This window comes from Salvelinus alpinus, chromosome 4 (assembly GCF_045679555.1).
Source record: "Salvelinus alpinus chromosome 4, SLU_Salpinus.1, whole genome shotgun sequence".
NCBI lineage: Eukaryota > Metazoa > Chordata > Actinopteri > Salmoniformes > Salmonidae > Salvelinus > Salvelinus alpinus.
Window position 1 is genome coordinate 71,140,391 of NC_092089.1, and position 19,432 is coordinate 71,159,822.

The 19,432-nt window shown below is 44.6% G+C and overlaps 3 protein-coding genes across 8 annotated transcripts; 2 read left to right on the forward strand and 1 right to left on the reverse strand.

Annotated features, from left to right (window-relative positions):
- Positions 1–202: 202 nt before the first annotated feature.
- tbc1d10c (TBC1 domain family, member 10C) lies at positions 203–7,329 on the forward strand. 4 transcript variants are annotated; one of them, XM_071398813.1, is made up of 10 exons: positions 203–335; positions 1,851–2,001; positions 2,594–2,693; positions 2,785–2,892; positions 3,031–3,137; positions 3,284–3,398; positions 3,502–3,567; positions 3,735–3,924; positions 4,116–4,273; positions 4,424–7,329. In XM_071398813.1, exons 2-10 carry the CDS (start codon positions 1,856–1,858, stop codon positions 7,199–7,201), a joined length of 3,768 nt encoding a protein of 1,255 aa, XP_071254914.1. In that variant the 5' UTR covers positions 203–335; positions 1,851–1,855; the 3' UTR covers positions 7,202–7,329. The 4 variants fall into 4 exon arrangements, with proteins under 4 accessions (XP_071254914.1, XP_071254912.1, XP_071254916.1 ...); XM_071398811.1 differs by having other exon boundaries at positions 4,136–4,305; XM_071398815.1 differs by having other exon boundaries at positions 3,505–3,567.
- On the reverse strand, positions 7,327–11,834 carry rad9a (RAD9 checkpoint clamp component A). Of its 3 annotated transcripts, none has more exons than XM_071398816.1 (13): positions 11,711–11,834; positions 11,066–11,164; positions 10,226–10,296; positions 9,996–10,069; positions 9,801–9,849; positions 9,345–9,459; positions 9,143–9,242; positions 8,941–9,047; positions 8,684–8,790; positions 8,495–8,559; positions 8,299–8,403; positions 7,974–8,205; positions 7,327–7,874 (listed from the first exon to the last, which is right to left on the reverse strand). In XM_071398816.1, exons 2-13 carry the CDS (start codon positions 11,097–11,099, stop codon positions 7,752–7,754), a joined length of 1,182 nt encoding a protein of 393 aa, XP_071254917.1. In that variant the 5' UTR covers positions 11,100–11,164; positions 11,711–11,834; the 3' UTR covers positions 7,327–7,751. The 3 variants fall into 3 exon arrangements, with proteins under 3 accessions (XP_071254917.1, XP_071254918.1, XP_071254919.1); XM_071398817.1 differs by lacking the exon at positions 11,711–11,834 and adding an exon at positions 11,662–11,680; XM_071398818.1 differs by lacking the exons at positions 11,066–11,164; positions 11,711–11,834 and adding an exon at positions 10,676–10,753.
- A 1,226-nt stretch (positions 11,835–13,060) lies between these two features.
- On the forward strand, positions 13,061–19,417 carry LOC139574332 (uncharacterized). Its single transcript, XM_071398819.1, has 5 exons — positions 13,061–14,696; positions 14,847–14,989; positions 16,016–16,481; positions 17,521–17,862; positions 18,020–19,417. Exons 1-5 carry the CDS (start codon positions 13,782–13,784, stop codon positions 18,263–18,265), a joined length of 2,112 nt encoding a protein of 703 aa, XP_071254920.1. The 5' UTR covers positions 13,061–13,781; the 3' UTR covers positions 18,266–19,417.
- Positions 19,418–19,432: the final 15 nt, after the last annotated feature.

Consider the following 19,432-nt stretch of genomic DNA (forward strand, 5'->3'; position numbering starts at 1 on the left):
GAGGAGGCGTGGGAAACAGCAGTGTAGGCCTGGGTAGACGTTGTCGCCATTTTAAATGTGGCAAAGGTTCACATACTTAATTTCTCAATAATTGTCCTGTGCATAATCAACTATGGTAGTATTCCTTACACAACATCACTCTCCTATAAAATGCTATTACACCGTAATTCGCACACGCGCATTATTGTAATGACTTCCTATGAGCGTGTGATAGAGAGCGCAAGTGACAGCATCAATAGCGGAAGTTTCTCTCGTCCTCTCCAATCTCGTTCTAACCAAACACTTCTCTCCAGCAAGCCTCACATCCAGCGATCAAAGAGAGAGAGAACTAAAAGGTATTTGATTTTACATCGTTTTACATCATTACTACGTTATAACTACCAGGTGGGGTTACAGTCACGGTTGATGGCATGGCAAGGAGTAGATAGGGTATCACTTCTGCTTCAAATGAAACAACTTCATCTGCTGATGCTGTGGCTAGAATTCTGTAGCACCACACTATGTATGTATGTATGTACAGTTGAAGCAGGTAGTTTACATACACTTAGGTTGGAGTCATTTAAACTCGTTTTTCAACCACTTCACAAATGTCTTGTTAATAACAAACTACAGTTTTGGCAAGTCAGTTAGGACATCTACTTTGTGGATGGCACAAGTAAGTTTTCCAACAATTGTTTGTAGACAGATTATTTCACTTATTATTCACTGTATCACAATTCCAGTGGGTCAGAAGATTACATACACAAAGTTGACTGTGCCTTTAAACAGCTTGGAAATTCCAGAAAATTATGTCATGCTTTAGAAGCTTCTGATAGGCTAATTGACATAATTTGAGTCAATTGGCGGTGTACCTGTGGATGTATTTCAAGGCCTACCTTCAAACTCAGTGCCTCTTTGCTTGACATCATGGGAAAATCAAAAGAAATCAGCCAAGACCTCAGAAACAAAATTGTAGACCTCCACAAGTCTGGTTCATCCTTGGGAGCCATTTCCAAACGCCTGAAGGGTACCACGTTCATCTGTACAAACAATAGTACGCAAGTATAAACACCATGGGACCACAAAGCCGTCATACCGCTCAGAAGCAACATCTCAAGACATCAGTTAGGAAGTTAAAGCTTGGTCGCAAATGGGTCTTCCAAATAGACAATGACCCCAAGCATACTTCCAAAGTTGTGGCAAAATGGCTTAAGGACAACAAAGTCAAGGTATTGGAGTGGCCATCACTAAGCCCTGACCTCAATCCTATAGAAAATTTGTGGGCAGAACTGAAAAAGCATGTGCGAGCAAGGAGACCCACAAACCTGACTTAGTTAAACCAGCTCTGTCAGGAGGAATGGGCAAAAATTCACCCAACTTATTGTGGGAAGCTTGTGGAAGGCTACCTGAAACGTTTAACCCATGTTAAACAATTTAAAGGCAATGCTACCAAATACTAATTGAATGTATGTAAACTTCTGACCCACTGGGAATGTGATGAAAGAAATAAAAGCTGAAATAAATCATTCTCTCTACTATTATTCTGACATTTCACATTCTTAAAATAAAGTGGGGATCCTAACTGACCTAAGACAGGGCATTTTTATGAGGATTAAATAACAAGAATTGTGAAAAACTGAGTTTAAATGTATTTGGCTAAGGTGTATGTAAACTTCCGACTTCAACTGTATGCATGTATGTTGCCTAGATTGTAAAAGGCTTTAAACATCCTAATTTCTAATATACAGGATGAGTATTCTGTGTCACACTTGTACTTGCTTTCATTCTGAACACAAACAGTACAGACACACACACACACGTGTGCACTATATTGTAACTGAGACCATTGTCTCTCCTCTCTGTTCTGTAAGGTAAGATGCTGAGTGCGTCCACCCCGACCCAGACGCCCCCAAGCGGAGAGGACAGTTCTGGTTCTGACAGGGGGTCAGAGGTCAGTGTTGGAGCTCCAGCCACAGAGACAGACCGCTTCGGCTTCATCCTGGGGAATGGATCCACTGCTGGGTCAGTACTACGCAGATCTTCTAGCTCAGCAGCACTGAAAAACATTTTTTGACCATTCTCTGTCTCTCTGTTTTTCTAAAAGATTGATTAGTTAAGAGAAACAAACTGAGAGAATGCATTTCTGGTGAATAAAATACACTAAAGACATCCTATAGCTTGCAACTGAATGCAAAAAACACAGTTATGGCAGGAAAGATGACAGTTCAGCATCAGACAGAATTGTTTTTCAATAGATGCAAGTACAAATGGGCCTTAACCCAGGTAGAATCAGAACACCAATATAACAATCACCTCCTACACTCTCTCACTCACCCTGTGTCGTTGAACATCCTGACCCGTTGCCATGGAGACAGTCGCACCGCCACCTTGTGGTTTTCCTGTTTCCTGTGGGTGTTTTCGTTCTCTGTGTCAAGAACTGAAGGTGCAGTTGACTCATCTCAGTAAATTTGCAGATCATTTGGTCCACAGAAACAGGATAGAGCGAGCCATCGTGAGAAGTTTGTTACCTACCCGAGAAATATACTGACTTGGAAATGTTATGACAGTTTTGTTTAAAGTGTTTACCTTATTCTGCTGATGATATGTTGGTTAGGAGTGAAGGCCCGCCCCCTGAGCTCGTTAGACAGAGAGAGGCCAAGTGGATCAACATCATAAGCCAATGGGATCGTGTCTTACTAAAAAAGTCCAGCAAGGTGTGTACTTTTAAATGTAACCTTTTCTGGAACACCAGACCCAGGTGTTTACTCTGGCATGACCGTTACAAACCCTCCACCCGTCTCTCAGGTCAAAGAGCAGTGTCAGAAAGGCATCCCAGCATCCCTCAGGGCTAAGTGTTGGCCACTGCTGTGTGGCGCCACAGACAGAATGCGCCACAACAAGGACCTCTATCAGGTAAGAGAGCAACCACCTCTACAGATAGAACCAACAATTAGAACCTTACTGTTCTATTTGCATGATATACTTACTGTAAATCTACAAATATTGCAGAGTAAAACCTAGTCATCAGGTAAATCTCTCCCCCTTTATCAGACTCTGGACTCCAGACCCGCACTACAGAGCTGGGTGGACGTTATAGAGAGAGACTTAGACCGCCAGTTCCCCTTCCATGAGATGTTCCTCTCCAGAGACGGCCATGGGTAACAGAGACTCATAATACTACATATGGAATGATGACATACTAAAACACATCTTTCTCCATCTTGTAGTTTTGTATAAATATTATCTAGAGCGTTATCCCGTCAATGTTTGATTCATCAGAGTGTTGTGTTGGTTGTGTGGGCAGACAGCGTGGTCTGTTCCGGGTGCTGAAGGCCTTTACTCAGCTGAAGCCTGAGGAGGGTTACTGCCAGGCCCAGGGACCTGTAGCAGCTGTACTGCTGATGAACATGCCTACTGAGGTACTGTTACAATCACCATGTTATCACCAGTGATCCTTCATCATCACGTTGAAAGGACTGGACCTTCCATCTCTCTTAATACCTTTGCTTTCTCCTCCTATAGCAGGCATTCTGGTGTCTGGTGCAGATCAGTGAACAGTACCTCCCTGGCTACTACAGTCCCCTTCTGGTAAGATGATGGCTCTACACAGTTACTTTACTACACATGATCAATTTGTGATACAGCGTGCTCAACAGTGTAACGTGCATATATTTTTCATCAGTAAAGGGTTTGGATGTTGTAACATAGCTGAATAGCAGCTCTCCGGACACTTGTCCCTCTAATGTTGTCGGTAGGAGGGGGTTCTCTTTGACGCAGCCATGCTGACCAGGGTGCTGAAGAGGACGTGTCCCGCGGCTCACAAGCACCTGCAGAGACACGGCGTGGAGCCTCTGATGTTCGCCACCGATTGGTTGATGTGCCTGTTCACACGCCACCTACCCTTTAACACCCTGCTCAGGGTCTGGGACCTGTTCTTCTGCTACGGTCTGTACCTGAATAAGGGACTTAATCCATCATCTATGGTCATATTTATGCATTCTATCAATCCTCTTATCTAATCTACCTATTCTTATTTCTTGGCCCTTCTGTCCACACAAGATTGAAAGAATCTCTCTAAGAGGAGATTTGATTCCTCCGTTTCCCTCCTTGTGTTGTTTTTATCCCCCCTCCATCAGGAGTGCGTGTGTTGTTCCAGGTGGCGGTGGTGTTGGTGCGCAGGGCTCTGGGCCGGGTGGAGCAGAGGGAGGCGTGCGAGGGCCAGATGGAGACTCTGGAGAGGCTGAGGGGTGTGAGGGAGCAGGTGCAGCAGGAGGACGATACTTTCATTGCAGAGGTCAGACACCTGGCCTCAGGACCGATACGCATGTACACAAGTTATACTTGAACTATCTTACCATGTATATAAATACACACACTTGTGTGATAGTAGATAAACTCCCACTTTTACCACCTCCCCCCGTATCTCCCTTTCACCCCCACCTAGGTGTGTTCTGTCCCCCTGTCAAGTAAGGATCTGGAGAGGCAGACGGAGAGAGAGCTGGAGAAGTGGAGAATGGAACGGCCCGCCTCCACCTTTGATCCCCGGGGTCGTTGCCACGGATATCGGATGGCGTGGGCGAGGGTTCAAGAGAGGGAGGAGGAGAGGAACAGGAAGGAGAGGGAGAAAGGGAACCTGTCCCTCCCTCTGATTCGCTCGCCCTCCCTCCTCTCTCTCTCTCCCTCGCTCCTCCGCAAGAGGTGGATGACAGGGAGTAGGACAGACATAGGGGAGTGGGAGGGAGAAGGCAGAGAGGTGAGGAAGGTTTCAGAGGAGGTGTGGGAGGAGAGAAGCGAGGGAGGGAATCTGAGGAGAAGAAGTGAGATGGATGATAGTCCAGTGAGGGCTCCGGGTGTTCCACGTCCACCTACAGAGGACAGGGCCCCAGTGGAAAGGAGAGAACCGTTAGAACACAAAGAACCTTTAGAACAGGAGGACAGAAGACAGAAAACCCAGCTGACCCCAGATTCAGACGGAGAACCTTCCCAGCAGCGTCAGCTCACCTCTGACCACAGCGTCACCTCACAGGGCCAGGGAGAGGAGCAGGGGGGTTTCAACCAGACACCGGTCTCTGAGCAGCACAGCGACAGACAGACACAGGAAACTGATCACAGTAAAGACACCATGCAAAGACAGGAAGTACTGAACAAACAGTCAACAGCGAGTGCAAATATCATCACAGTGCATATAGCGACAGAGACGAAGGGTGAGGCAGAGAAAAGCAAGGAGACAGAGACACATGCAGAAGCAAAGACAGAGGAGGAAACTGCTCCACACACACACACAGAACTGAAGACATACACAGAAGCAAAGACAGAGGAGGAAACTGCTCCACACACAGACACAGAACTGAAGACATACACAGAAGCAAAGACAGAGGAGGAAACTGCTCCACACACAGACACAGACCTGAAGACATACATTGAAGCAAAGACAGAGGAGGAAACTGCTCCACACACAGACACAGAACTGAAGACATACACAGAAGCAAAGACAGAGGAGGAAACTGCTCCACACACAGAACTGAAGACATACATTGAAGCAAAGACAGAGGAGGAAATGGAGGCAGAGGTACAGAAAGGACTACACACAGATAAAAGTGTAGAGACCGAGACGGACATGGGGTCAAAAGAGACAGCGACTCAAACAGATGTGAATACAGACACAGAGACAGCGACTCAAACAGATGTGAATACAGACACGGAGACAGACACACAACAAGAGGCAGATGTAAACTTGGAGGCAGAAACAGACACGGGCTCACTGACCGAGAGAGACAAAGGCACTGACACAGACACACACACCGACAAGGAGATACAGGCACGTACAGAGATCCATTCACACAAAGGGACAGAGACGCACACAGATGAAAAATCTGAGGCAGAGAGAGAAACGGCGTTAGAGACACATACAGAACCAGAGAGACAGGAAGAACACGAGTCAGCGATGCACATAGAGGCAGACACAAGAGTAGAGGCAGAGACAGACTTGGGGTCACAGATTGAGGCAGAAACACAGATGGACAAAGAATCAGAGATACAGGTAGATGTATACATAGGGATTGAGACGCGCACAGAGAAAGCCACTGACACAAACACAGGGATAGAGACGACCATGGAGTCTCCACATGACATTCAGAGACACACAGAGACAGCAAAGACAGAGGTACAGTACACAGAGCCCTCTAGCATAATACCAGCCAATCAGAGCCAGGTTTCTCCAGAGTTGACATCTACTACTGAGCCTGCGGAGGAGAGGGACTCATCAGAACAGAAGCTTCCTGAAAAAGCCCAGAGTCCAGTCACCATCCATCCAGGTCAGGAGACCCAGAAAGTCAGAGAGAGTGAAGGAGAGAAAGCCTCAACTGACATCCTTCCACCATTACATCAGAGGGAATCACTGACAGGTGACTTCCCTCACATACCTGACAACCCAAAGTCACAAAGTCAGAGTGAGTCTCCCCCTCCTGCAGACTCAAAGGCTGACTCTGGCAACTCGGTGTCCACACAAATTGATGTCTCGTCCCAAAGGACTACGCCCTGTGATGGACCGTGGGCAACCCCTTCCGGAGACTTCCGGCTCTGCAAATCCTCCAGCTCCCGAAGGCTCACCCGCAGGCTCTCTGAGGATCTCTTCACTAACCCCAACCAATCACAACCCACCTTCACACAATCCAATCAATCAAATATAGGCTTCATTCAGTCCAATCAACCACAACCCACATCTCCCATTCAGGTACCAAAGCACCCAGAATCACCCAAACGAGTGACAGGGAGCAACCCGGACACTGTCCCACCTCAGACTGGGCCTACCGACACCCCCAGGCTATTTGGTCTCTTCCGCAGGCTCAAAGGGGAGCAACCAAGGCAGGACAAGGAGAAAGGGGAGCACAAAGTCCCCATTCCTCAAATCCTGATCCAGGACTTCAGTGATGGGACGGGTGAGGGGAGCACGGTCAGGGGGGAGGAAGAGGAGAACCTGAGCTCCAGAGAGAGGAGGAGGAGACGGAGGGAGCAGGAGAGGAGGGAGAAAGAGGAGGACAAGTTACAGAAGAAGAGGGAGAAGGAGTTAGAGAAAGAGAGAAAGAGGGAGAGGAGGAAGCCTCAGACGAGGGGGAAGAGTTTTCAGGTGCTACACAGCAGTGTTCCCCTTCCTGGAAACAGTGGCTCACAGACATTTGGTTCCAAAAGAAACTCAACTCCATCTATGGAGACATACTTTTAACAAGCAAGGAAAGAAATAGACATACTAAAAGTTTTTACAAACCACAAAAATTACCATAAAGCATCTCATCCAAGTGTAGACTTGAAGAAGAAAAAATTTAAATAAAACGATTTATATTTTCAAACTCAGGGGGGGAAAAAAGTTTTTGTTTTTATTCTAGAGCTTGTGTACATTGATCATTGACATGCCATCATAAACAGGAAGTACTTGTTGTCCATTTCCTCATAATTCCAGAGTCCCCAGTGTGATATCATGGTCCAATAAAAAGTCTGAAAGTCCCATCACTGTCCCTCAGATGACCTACTGAGCGCAGACTTTCTTCTCAAAGCTGCAACGGTCATTAGAACTAGAAAGGTCTGGATTTTTTCAAATCCATATTCGAAAAAATTATTCCAAGGGTAAGACTCTGCATCTAATGTGATTAGTCTTCAGATTAGACGCATACCTTTTTTCATCTTTTTAAATATCTCTTCGCAGGGATTCTATAAGTGGGTTTCTCCCAAACACACACACACACAAACACACGTGGCTTCAACTCCACCACCCCAGGTCACGGCAATGATGCTTGGGTGTCGTCCTCGCTGTCACTGGCCAGCACTTCCTGGCTCTTGATCGTCTGATTGGTCAGTTGAGAATCAGAGGGACAGACTGACCCGAAAAAAAGCGAGCGGAACTGAGCGGGAATAAAGAAAGAGAGGGGGAACGGGGTTAGTTTTACATTGATCCCAGCAGTTGTGTAAGTAACAGCAAGCCCTTTAACAACAAAGCTCACCTTTTTATTTGGAGGTCTTTCAGTGTCCTCGGTATCTTCCTCCTCCTCCTCCTCTCCTCTCTCTAGACTGCGCATGGCTGCAGATGGCTGAGTTGTAAGCGTGTGATTGGACGAGGGGGACCGGGGCGCAAGGGCATCGGAGGGACCCGCTAATTCACTGGTCTCCATGGCGATGAGATAAGAGTCAATGTCGTCAGTCATAAAGTCGTCAGGAGGTGGCGGCGAACGAGCTCTGGGGAGAACGGAGAGGATTCTGGGTAAAGAACAGGGCCCTGTACAAAGAGGCATGACTGTTCTGAATGTTTGACAGTTAATGTTCAATTACCGTTTTGTGTTGTTGTTATGGTTACAGAGGTTGGAGTCATCAGACAAAGTGGCAAGCACGAAGTTCACCTCCAGAACACTGTCTGTTACACTTAATACCACAGGACTGACAAAAACAGAAATTAATGCTACACGGGAAACAAAATATCCTTATACCTTCATATTGGTATGTGTGAGTGGTGAATATGTATCCTAACCTGCCTGGCTCATCAAAATACATTGAGACTGGGAGACCTGTGGATTCTGCAAACACCAGCAAGCCCTGAAAGACAACGCAACGCTTTATTAAGTGGCCTGCTATGATGCCTTCAAATCACTTATGACATAGCACGCCAGATTATAAAAACGGAAATAACCCATTTAACAAGTAACATAACCCTACATACCCTCAGCTCCTTTAGGCAGAATGTGATGCTGGTCTGAGCTCCGACAGCAAAGTGGTCAAACTCATCAGAACTCAAACACAGTTCAGTCAGCATGGCTTTGGATTGCTCTACGAGAGAGAGAGAGGAAAGGAGAAGGGGGGGGATTAAAGTTACTATCATTTTGCTATACAGGGTTATTGACTTATTGAAAAATACCAAATAAAAACTACACCGCCAACACTTCAATAGAGTAGAAAAACAAAATGGTTTCTCCTCACCTGCCTCGTCATCTACATGGTTCCTGAACCACACTCGTTCTCCACTCACTGACACACTCACCTCTTCCAGAGAGGGAGGGAAGTGCAGCACCGTGTCAACCAGCAACCTGGAGGAAAGAAAGAAGGAAAAATCAAAGTGATGCATAGGAGGTAAGATGACAGGAGAAGAACACTGAAAGAGAGAGAGAGAGAATGTGCTGACCTGGGCTGGGCGCGAAGCATGTTGGCACAGCTCTCTTTATCAAACACGGCCTGCAGACTCTCACTGTCCTGGAATGACAGGTTGTGTGTCTTCAGCAGCCCTACAGAATGCAGTGTGAATGCGGTGTGAGGAGGTTTAAAGTGGTTAAAACTCCAGATTAAACTGTTCTGTGGTTATTTTATGGCACTTTAACGGTCTGTACCATGTTTGCAGTGCAGGGTGAAGGTGAGACGACTCGTCTCTCCATCCAGTTCAATGTGACACTTCTCTACTGTCTTCTCCAGAGACGACAGGGACCTGAACACAGCCTGCACACACTGAGAGAGGCAGAGAGGGAAGAGAATAAGTAGACATTACAGATATAACAGAAGAGTATTAAACTGTAGATAACAGAAATGTGTCAAACAGGGTTGGCTCAATTCAAATTGAAGGCAGTCAATTCAGGAAGTGGTTAGAATGAAAATTCAGAAGATAAAAATGATATATATATCATTTCTATTTTTTATAAATAGCTTATACTTTTCAGTTTATTGAGAAAGCAATTGAAAATAAATGCCCTTATTTATGATTGAATTGTAATTTTAGTTTACTTCCTGGATTGACTGCCTTCAATTTGAATTGCGCCCAACCCTGGGGTCAAAGCAATGTGTCAATGTACCTTGATAGCCATCTTGCAGCGAAAAGCATGTCCTAAGGGAATGGTGTACCTGTAAAAGAATGGAAGCAGCCATAGGTAGTGTACCCTTTCTTTCTTTCGCATTCTCTCACACACACACACACACACACACACACACACACACACACACACACACACACACACACACACACACACACACACACACCCTCCCCATACCTGCTGAAGAAGAGTGGGGAGAAAAGGAAGCACGCGTAGGCTGAGCGGGATGAGTTCACTGAACGCAGAGCCAGCTGTGAGACAGGAAAGAGAAACTTTACAACTTCAGCCCAATCCCTGGGCCTCAATGATGTCTTGGCAACAATATTGTAGAATTTAGTGAGAATGAGTGTCAATGTATTTTGGTATGCATATTAAAGTGTGCTTGTGTGTGTATCATGGTAACTCACCCCATCCTCCTGTGGCTCCAGGTACAACTCATCACCTATCCTGGACAGAGAGTGGATGGCCTTGGCCAGCACTGTAAAACACAGACACACAAATCATCCCAATTTCATTCAATAAAAAGGCATGTAGCTAGCTAGCTACAGTACCAGTTAAAAGTTTGGACACACCTACTCATTCAAGGGTTTTTCTATTTTCATTTTTACTATTTTCTACATTGTAAACTAATAGTGAGGACATCAGCCAGTGATTTATTCAAGGTACACTTAACCAGCATGGCTACCACAGCATTCTGCAGCGAAACGCCATCCCATCTGGTTTGCACTTAGTGGGACTATCATTTGTTTTTCAACAGGAAAATGACCAAAAACACACCTCCAGGCTGTGTACGGGCTATTTGACCAAGAAGGAGAGTGATGGAGTGCTACATCAGATGACCTGGCCTCCACACTCACCCGACCTCAACCCAATTTAGATGGTTTGGGATGAGTTGGACCGCAGAGTGATGCAAAAGCAGCCAAGAAGTCCTCAGCATATGTGGGAACTCCTTCAAGACTGTTGGAAGAGCATTCCAGGTGAAGCTAGTTGAGAGAATGCCAATGAGTATGCAACGCTGTCATTAGGGCAAAGGGTGGCTACTTTGAAGAATCTAAAATATATTTGGATTTGTTTAACAATGTTTTGGATACTACATGATTCCATATGTGTTATTTCATAGTTTTGATGTCTTCACTATTATTCTACAATGTACAACACCCTGGAATGAGTAGGTGTGTACAAACGTTTGACTGGTATTGTAGGTGGTGGTATAAAATGTCTTCTTCAATGTCAAATGGGATAAGTACCTTTCACGTTGCCCCCTGTCACAACACAGTCCATGTCAGGGAGATGACAGTACTTGTTTGAGTTACAATCCAGGTGTACAGATCACACTTTCATAGTGCCTGGACAATAAGGGTATGTCAGTCAGAGACATATAGCTACAGTTACAAGGGTTTTCCTGGCTACTCATCCCTCACAGAAAGCTGACAAATATCAAAGTGACTCTCTGTTTGATAGCAAATGATCAGTGAGCAAAGGTTGCTCCAGTCACTTTTGAAATGGGTAACGTTAGCACTTGGCAACATGATTGCAGAAGGAAGCTAGCCAGCTACAAATGTAATTCCAAAGGAGTAACGTTATATTACTGGCAAATTAGCAAAGTTATTTACTGACCAAAGATTGCTAGCGACGTTATAACACCAGTTCACAATGTAGCTAGCTAAGGGTACTTGCTGCCTGGATAGCTTGTTAGCTAACAGGACCAGCTAACGTTAGCTAGTTGAGTAAAGTGAAATCTGTTTAGCTAGCTAGCATTTTAGTCAGAAACTATCATTCCTGCTCGATTGGCTATATGCAGAAGGCTTGTGCATTATATTGGCAATTAATACTATTCACTAACCTCCATAGCTAGCTATAAATATACACAGCAAAGTGTTGTAAATACTCACTTTGTTTACTTCAAAGCCGCCATAACGCGCGTCTTTTCGACCGACCAATGAGAGAACCGAATGGGCGTGTTCTTGGTGATTCAGCGCCTGCCCATGTAGTGATATGACTGGATCTTCGGACAGCTTCCATACAATGCTGAGTATCAAGTCTAACCGGTAAATATTTCATTAGAGAAACTGGTCCTATCAATTCACACACTCCACAGCTTTCAATTGGGGGTTGTAACTATACTAAACAACAATATAAACGCAACAATTTCAATGATTGTTCTGAGTTACAGTTCATATAATGAAATCAATCAACTGAAAAAAGGTATTAGTCCCTAATTATGGATTTCACATGACTGGGCAAGGGCGCAGCCATGTGTGGGACTGGGGGGGGGCATAGGCCCCCCCACTGGGGAGCCTACTCAGCAATTCAGAAGACGTTTTTCCCCACTTAAGGGCTTTATTACAGACAGAAATACTCCTCCGTTTCATCAGCTGTCTGGGTGGCTGGTCTCAGATGATCCCGCAGGTGAAGAAGCCAGATGTGGAGGTCCTGGGCTGGCATGGTTACACGTGGTCTGTGGTTGTGAGGCCGGTTGGGTGTACTGCCATATTCTCTAAAACGACGTTGGGGGCGGCTTATGGTAGAGAAATGAACATTAAATTATCTGGCAACAGCTCTGGGTGACATTCCTGCATTCAGAATACCAATTGTACGCTCCTTCAAAACTTGAGACATCTGTGGCATTGTGTTGTGTAACAAAACTACACATTTTAGAGTGGCCTTTTGTTATACCCAGCACAAGGTGCACCTGTGTAATGATCATGCTGTTTAACCAGCTTCTTGATATGCCACACCTATCAGGTGGATGAATTACATCGGCAAAAGAGAAATGCTCACTAACAGGGATGTAAAAACATGAGTTTTTTTTAAAATACTATTTTTGTGCGCATGGAACATTTCTGGGATCTTTTATATCAGCTCATGAAACATGGGACCAACACTTTACATGTTGCATTTATATTTTTGTTCAGTGTAGATTCCTTAATTAATAACAAATAAAAACACTTATTTGCAGAGAAGATCTCAAAGATGTTCAAAACATGGTCAAATGTCTGCTAGAAGAACAAAAAGGATTTTGTAAATGTATCACAGATATATCTTCGTGTGGAACAGTAGAAGCAATGTCTTTCCTAATTTGAGGCCAACTCCTTTCGCTGAGACAAAAATGCCCCAAAAAACCCCTCCTGACCACACTGTTCAGAGAAAGAGGGCATGTGCCAGTGTACACGTGTGACAGAAAGACCGAATGAGAGAGAGAAAGAGAAAGAAAGATAGACAAAAGCGAGCGAGATTGAGTCACTGTCACTTGTGGAGGAAAGTGCTATAGAGTAGATAGACCAGCCTCACTGGTCTGGGTGCATTTATCTGTCTGTAAGGCATGTTGAATGTTATTCCCCTGCTTCTCCTCCTAGTGATGACATGATCACTCCCCAATCGAAAGAAGGACAACTTCTCCACCACGAAAATAGACACGCGTGACTTCTAGAGATAGAGACCAAACAAACAGGAGAGTGAGATAATTTGATAGAGGAAAAGGAAGAGAGATAGAGAGAGAGAGAGCGTGAGTGTAAGAGAGACAGAAGAGTTTGAGCGTTGCTGTTTTTTTGACACTGCTGAGTCTACGGAGCGATGTCGCAACTTTTCTGACAACCCATGGAGGACTGGAGTGACCATGCATCAGACAGAGGAAATAAGGGGAAAGAATATGTCAACAATCCATCTGGAAAAACTGGTGAAGTATGACAATTGAGAACAACTGGAATGAAAAAGAAAACAATCCTAACATGCTTCCTAACAAGACAAAAGACGCCAGTGCACACGCCTGAAACTGTACTAAGACTGAGGATAAACACAAGGAATATTCCAGATTGTTTTCTGTAACTCAATCTCAATAGCCGCTGGTCTGTCTAATCCATAATCCATATACAGCATATCATATGTATGTACTGTATGTTTGTTTGTATATACCATCATTGGTCTAACCCAGGGGGTCTGATGTAAGAGTGCTCTCTGTCCTGAATGTCTCAGCCAAGCCCCTCCGTTGACACCCAGACTCTGCTTCAGTCCATGCTCCAGAGACTGAGGCTCCAGCCTGGCTCAGAGACCCAGCACGGCAGGCAGGACCAGGCCCCCCACGGCCCCACCACAGCTGCCCAGGGCCAGGGGGAGGATGGGGGGAGACCTTGGGCTAACGCCATTGACAATGGGGCTCTGGGGCTGTCTCCGGCTGATGATGTCAGAGCGGCTGAGGGAAAAGGGGGATGTGAGAAGGCCAGGAAGCGTGAGATGAGGAGGTTGGACTCCAGGGAGGAGTTTGGGATACCAGTGTGGAACTGTAATTTTGGGGGATCCAGTCGGAAAGGGAAAGGTGAGGAAGGGAGGAAGCAACCCACTGGCAGTCTCTCCAAGTTGGACAGGGGACATATGGTGTCATCCCCTTCAGCTGCTCAGGGTGCCGCTGTCCTCGTCCCCTCACAGAACGCTGGCAGTGTAAGAGGTGACCCAGGGGGGTCAGTGGGGGCTCTGCCAACAGTGATGACCTTCACAGGAACTCAAACCGGGAACGTGGGCTACATTGACGCATCACCTCTCAGTAACTCATCTCTCAGCTCCAAGACCAAGGGTGCTCAGAACCATGACCGGTCGGTTCTAATGACGTCAAACTCTGACTTTATTCCATTTGACATGGGGACTCAAATGGAGAGGTGGCGGACTTTGGGGAATGGGGGGTCGGAGGTTCCGGGACATGGAGATGTCATGAAGATTATGTCACCTGGTCAAGGTGTAGCAGAAAACACCTCGTCAACTAAGTCGATGAAGAGATTGACACAGAGGATAAAGGAGAAATGGAGGGACAGGCAGGGGAGTTTAGGGAAGAAAAGGAAAGCGGAGGACGGAGTGAGAGAAGAAAGGAAAGATGCAAAACAAGTTAAAGTAAGTACAGTAGAGTTTACTTTGACTCATTATATTTATTTGATGATGCAGACCGTTTCATTAGCAAATACAAGTAACATCTTTGCTAACCTTTGTTAGCTAACTGTCTAGCATTACACTCGAACGTTCAATACACTTTTCATTCAACAGTTTCAGCTGTCAACCAGAGATGATAACGTCACTAAGATGTCCAATAAAGAAGGCTATACGACCACTCAGTCACCAATCAGAGAGGGCCAGGGGGAAGCCCCTCCCACTCTGTCAGAAGACAGCGGTACATTGGGTCAGTTCAGGTCAGTTCAAAACAAACAGACAAACAAACAGCTGTCAGTATAGCAGATCAGCGTTGGTACTGTATGTGTTAGCGGCCATGGTTTGCTTAACTGATACTGTATATTTGTGGTTGTTCAGCCTCTGTGCATATGGCTAACTCATTTCCCAAGGAAGTAGATTTTAACTACTGTCTCGTGATTTGATGTGCATTGGTTCAAATGTAATTTGTGTACCAGTTTGCCTATAGTTACGGCATGGAGTATTTCCTAGGCAGGTCAGGTGGTCATGAAAACCTTTTTGCCTTAATTATACACTATAGAACAGCAGGGACTGTGAAGAGACACTCGTACAGGCACAGACACACAGAAACATGATAAGACACACACTCTACACACACGTACAGGCACAGACACACAGACACATGATACGACACACACTCTACACACACGTACATTCACAGACACACAGACACATGATAAGACACACACTCTACACACACGTACAGGTACACATACACATGATAAGACACACTCTACACACACGTACATTCACAGACACACATACACATGATAAGACACACACTACACACACGTACAGGCACACATACACATGATAAGACGCACACTCTACACACACGTACACATGAAGTGATCCTTAGTAAATACAAATACAGGGCCAGGAGATTCTTCTGACTATGCGATCTAACTAGGAATAACACCTTGCTTTCACATCTGAGTAAGTTCTGTGTGCTATTGGTATATGCAAAGGGAGGTTGTCATAGCAGAGACATTAGTCAGGGTGATACTGGGCACTGACAGCTTTGAGGTGTCAGACACACCCTAGTCACTGACAGTTACTGTCAATTACCCGCTTGTTAACGTGCTCTCACTCTCGCTCGCTCGCACTCTCTCTCTCACTCACACAGGAAGTTCTCAGTTCCTGTTTTAGTGAGTATTGAGTAAGACAGTGGTGCTTTGTTAGATAGTTATATACTGTATGTACATGTTTGATATATCTAATCTAGTATTCCTTATTTGTCATGACAGATCCCCAAGTTCCTTTGAGTTCGGCCTTGGGTCCTTTAGCTTGTTGGAGGAGATCTTCACAGGGCAGGAGTGGGCCAGGTTTCTAAACCCATCACAAGTAGACACCTTAGCCAATCAAACACCAGCTGAAGAGGTCACCAATCAATTAGAGACCAGCCAGAGCCGCCCACAAGATCATGAGAGTGGCCGATCAACTATGACCTTGGACAGAGTCAGCCAGTCAGGAAATGTGAACAGTCAGTGGGACTTCAGACAAAGTGAATTGGACCAAAGTTATGATAGAAGCGCTGATGTTTCTTCATCTGTCAATATGAATATCACAGAACCAAGCCTTGTCCAAGAACAGAACAGTAAATGTGAACTCATCCAATCAGCACCAAAGGAATACGGTCATGTCCAATCACAAACCAGTTCTGATGAAGTGAGGCCAAATCATATACCTGTGTTAGAGTTTTCCTTCATTAAGGTAAGATTTCACTCAAACATTATTGTGTAGTTTCCTGTACACAGATTAAGCCTAACCTGGACTAAAAAGTAATTATCCATTGAGTTTGCAGTTTAGTCCAGTTATAGGTTTAATCTGTGACCAGGAAATCACCCCTATAGGCCTTAATTTAAACCCTATCACTAGCCTTTTATGTAACCCTAAATGAACTAATCCTGATGAACTAAAAGTCTATGCCTTTGGGGGGGGGGGTTCTACTAAGATAACATATGGAATTGTTTTAAGATGGTCATACCATGGATCATTTAGCTATTTAATTTGGAATTTTAGGACCCCTGTAGGTCTAAAAAATATATATACATTTATTTTGATAACATATTGAATTTGTCCTTTACTACTGTACTATAGCATAGAAACACATTGAATAACATTCATAAATGGCAAAACAGACAGACAAAAAATAAATCATAAGGAATCATTTTTGAAGTGTCTGTCGTATATCTAGGAGATAAAATATATTATAAAAAAGATTTTGGAAACATACTTAACCCCTTTTTTTGTTGGCACAAAACTACCTCCATACTAATATTGATTGTTTAAACCGGTACTGGGTTATCTTCAGACGAGTCCCATGACACTTGTGGAGGTTGTAGAACAAAACGGAGAACACCAACGTGTTAGTGAGAATCTTATCTTTCCATAGAGTGTAGCCCAAACGGTTCGGACACTACAGACAGAAGTTGGCACATCGGAGGTAGTGACTTTAGATGAGTCCAGTGGGGCCAGACCAGATGCTACAGATATTTTAGTGAAAGACCAATTTTCGGGTCTGACAAACACTGCTGTAGTTTGGCCACCTTCCACCGCAGATGCAGAAGGTCAACATAGGCGGATGAGGTGGATTGACGCAGTCCATGCAAAAATAAAAATCTCTCTATCTTAAACTGACAGATTGTGATGGGGAATCTTTTTATTACGTCACATATATTGATGCACGTGTACATCAATAATAGACTCTTAAGGATTAAAGATGATAATAGTGTGCCTTGTTGTTCCACAGCCAGTGGAGGTCTTGGACAGCTCTGCCCTGAAGAGCAGGGTCCACATGAACAGAAAAAGAGAGCACCAGTCACAGGAGAGGAAAGACGAGAGAGAATTTTTAAAAGGAGAGGGGGGAGAGAGATTAGAAGACAACTCAGTCCCATCTGATGAGGAGGAGAGGGAAGAGGGGGACAACTTCATGATGCCTGTCTACCCCCTGAAATCCTCCCTTTCCCCTCTCCCTCCATCCTCCCCCTCTTCCTCCTCCACCTCACATCCCCTTGTCACCCGAAGTATACTGCGACACTCAGTGTTTCAAGATTCAGAGTCCTCAATATCAATGGAAACAGTGACCAAAAAGGTTTGTACAGATTTTACTCTCATTTGTCTGTCCCACACTGTCAGCATTTGGACAACTGCAAATTGAAAAATCACTTGGGGCATTCACCCAATCCTTCTCTCTGTCTCGCTCTCTCTCTCTCTCTTTCTGTGTCTTTTCTCTCCTCTCTCTTTCTCAGAGGCGGATGTCAAAATCTCGTCACGTGCGGTTCTCTGAGGAGGTAGTTACCATGCCGCCCAGCCTCCTGATCCAGCAGTATTCCGACTCAGAGGAGGATTGTGGGACAGAGGAGGACTCCACGCTAGAGGAGAATGCAGTGATGGAGGAAGTTAAAGTTATGCCGATGATGTCACAGCCCGCTGCTGTTCTCCCCGCCTGGATATTAGCTCTGAGGAGGAAGACAAGGAAGAAACACAGACACTGAACAATAACAGGCTCATCCTTGTCTACCCTTATTTAACCAATAAATTATCTTGAGAATCTCCTTTGCCAGAGAGACTTGGCAAGATAGTAAAAGCACTTTGTAATTACTTTTGCATCTTTTTTTCATTCAACTCAAATGTTTGATACTGAGTTATTAATGCTTTCCATGGGGACGGGAAGAGGAAAGGAAACAAGATTACTTCGATCAATCTACAAGCCAAAACACAAAAATAAACTCATGTCATTACATGATCGTTATTTTTACGTATGAAAGTGTTCTAAGTCCATTAGCATGGAATGTCAGGAGACAATAGTTATAATGGACCGTTTCTCTCCCTCGCTCCTCACCTAACAGTGGTGTAAGACCATTAAGAAGCTCGTTTGCTGATCTATTAGTGTTGTGATGGGTCCTTGGTGAGAGGAGGAGTGCCCAGGTTGTGTGTGTGTGTATGTGTCCGTGCATATTGGGTGTGTATTGCAATAGTCGGATACAGAAAAACCCAATACAGCAGGCACGACTCAGTCAAATCCGATAATTGTATAATTCCTGGTTACCTTTGTTTTCCACCAGGTTCCAAGATCAGTATAGGACCACGTCATCTTTTCTCATACCCCCCATTGTTATAGTACTTCACAAATGGAGCAAGACAGAGATGGAGAAAGGGATGAGGCCGGATAACTATAACATATGAACTACAGAGTATGTACAAAGGTAATGGGACCAGGGCAAAGCTTTTATGTGGCGGCAGACTGTGTAACAACTATAATATTGAGAGTAACAGTTTATAAAGTTATTTTAAGCCACAATAGTTTGTTTTTACTCATGTATTCATCCCACCGTACAGAGATAGTTTGCCCCCAAAGATCGGAACACATTTTAAAAACACATTTTAAAAGTTACTCAGAGATTCAGTTGTTACCTTCACCCCAGTGGCGACATGTCATTCAGGGCAAGTGGGGCAGAGCCCCATCTGTTTTGAGCCCCACATTTTTAGCAATAAATAAATAAAACATGTATATTTTTTTTAATTGGGGAGGCTTGCCGTTTTGCATGTTATTTTGGCATTAATATGTGTCACATATCAGTTTGAAAAATATGTTAAAAAAATGTATATATATATCATTGAGTTAATAAATCTGCATACACACATGGTCTCTTTTTTGTGTT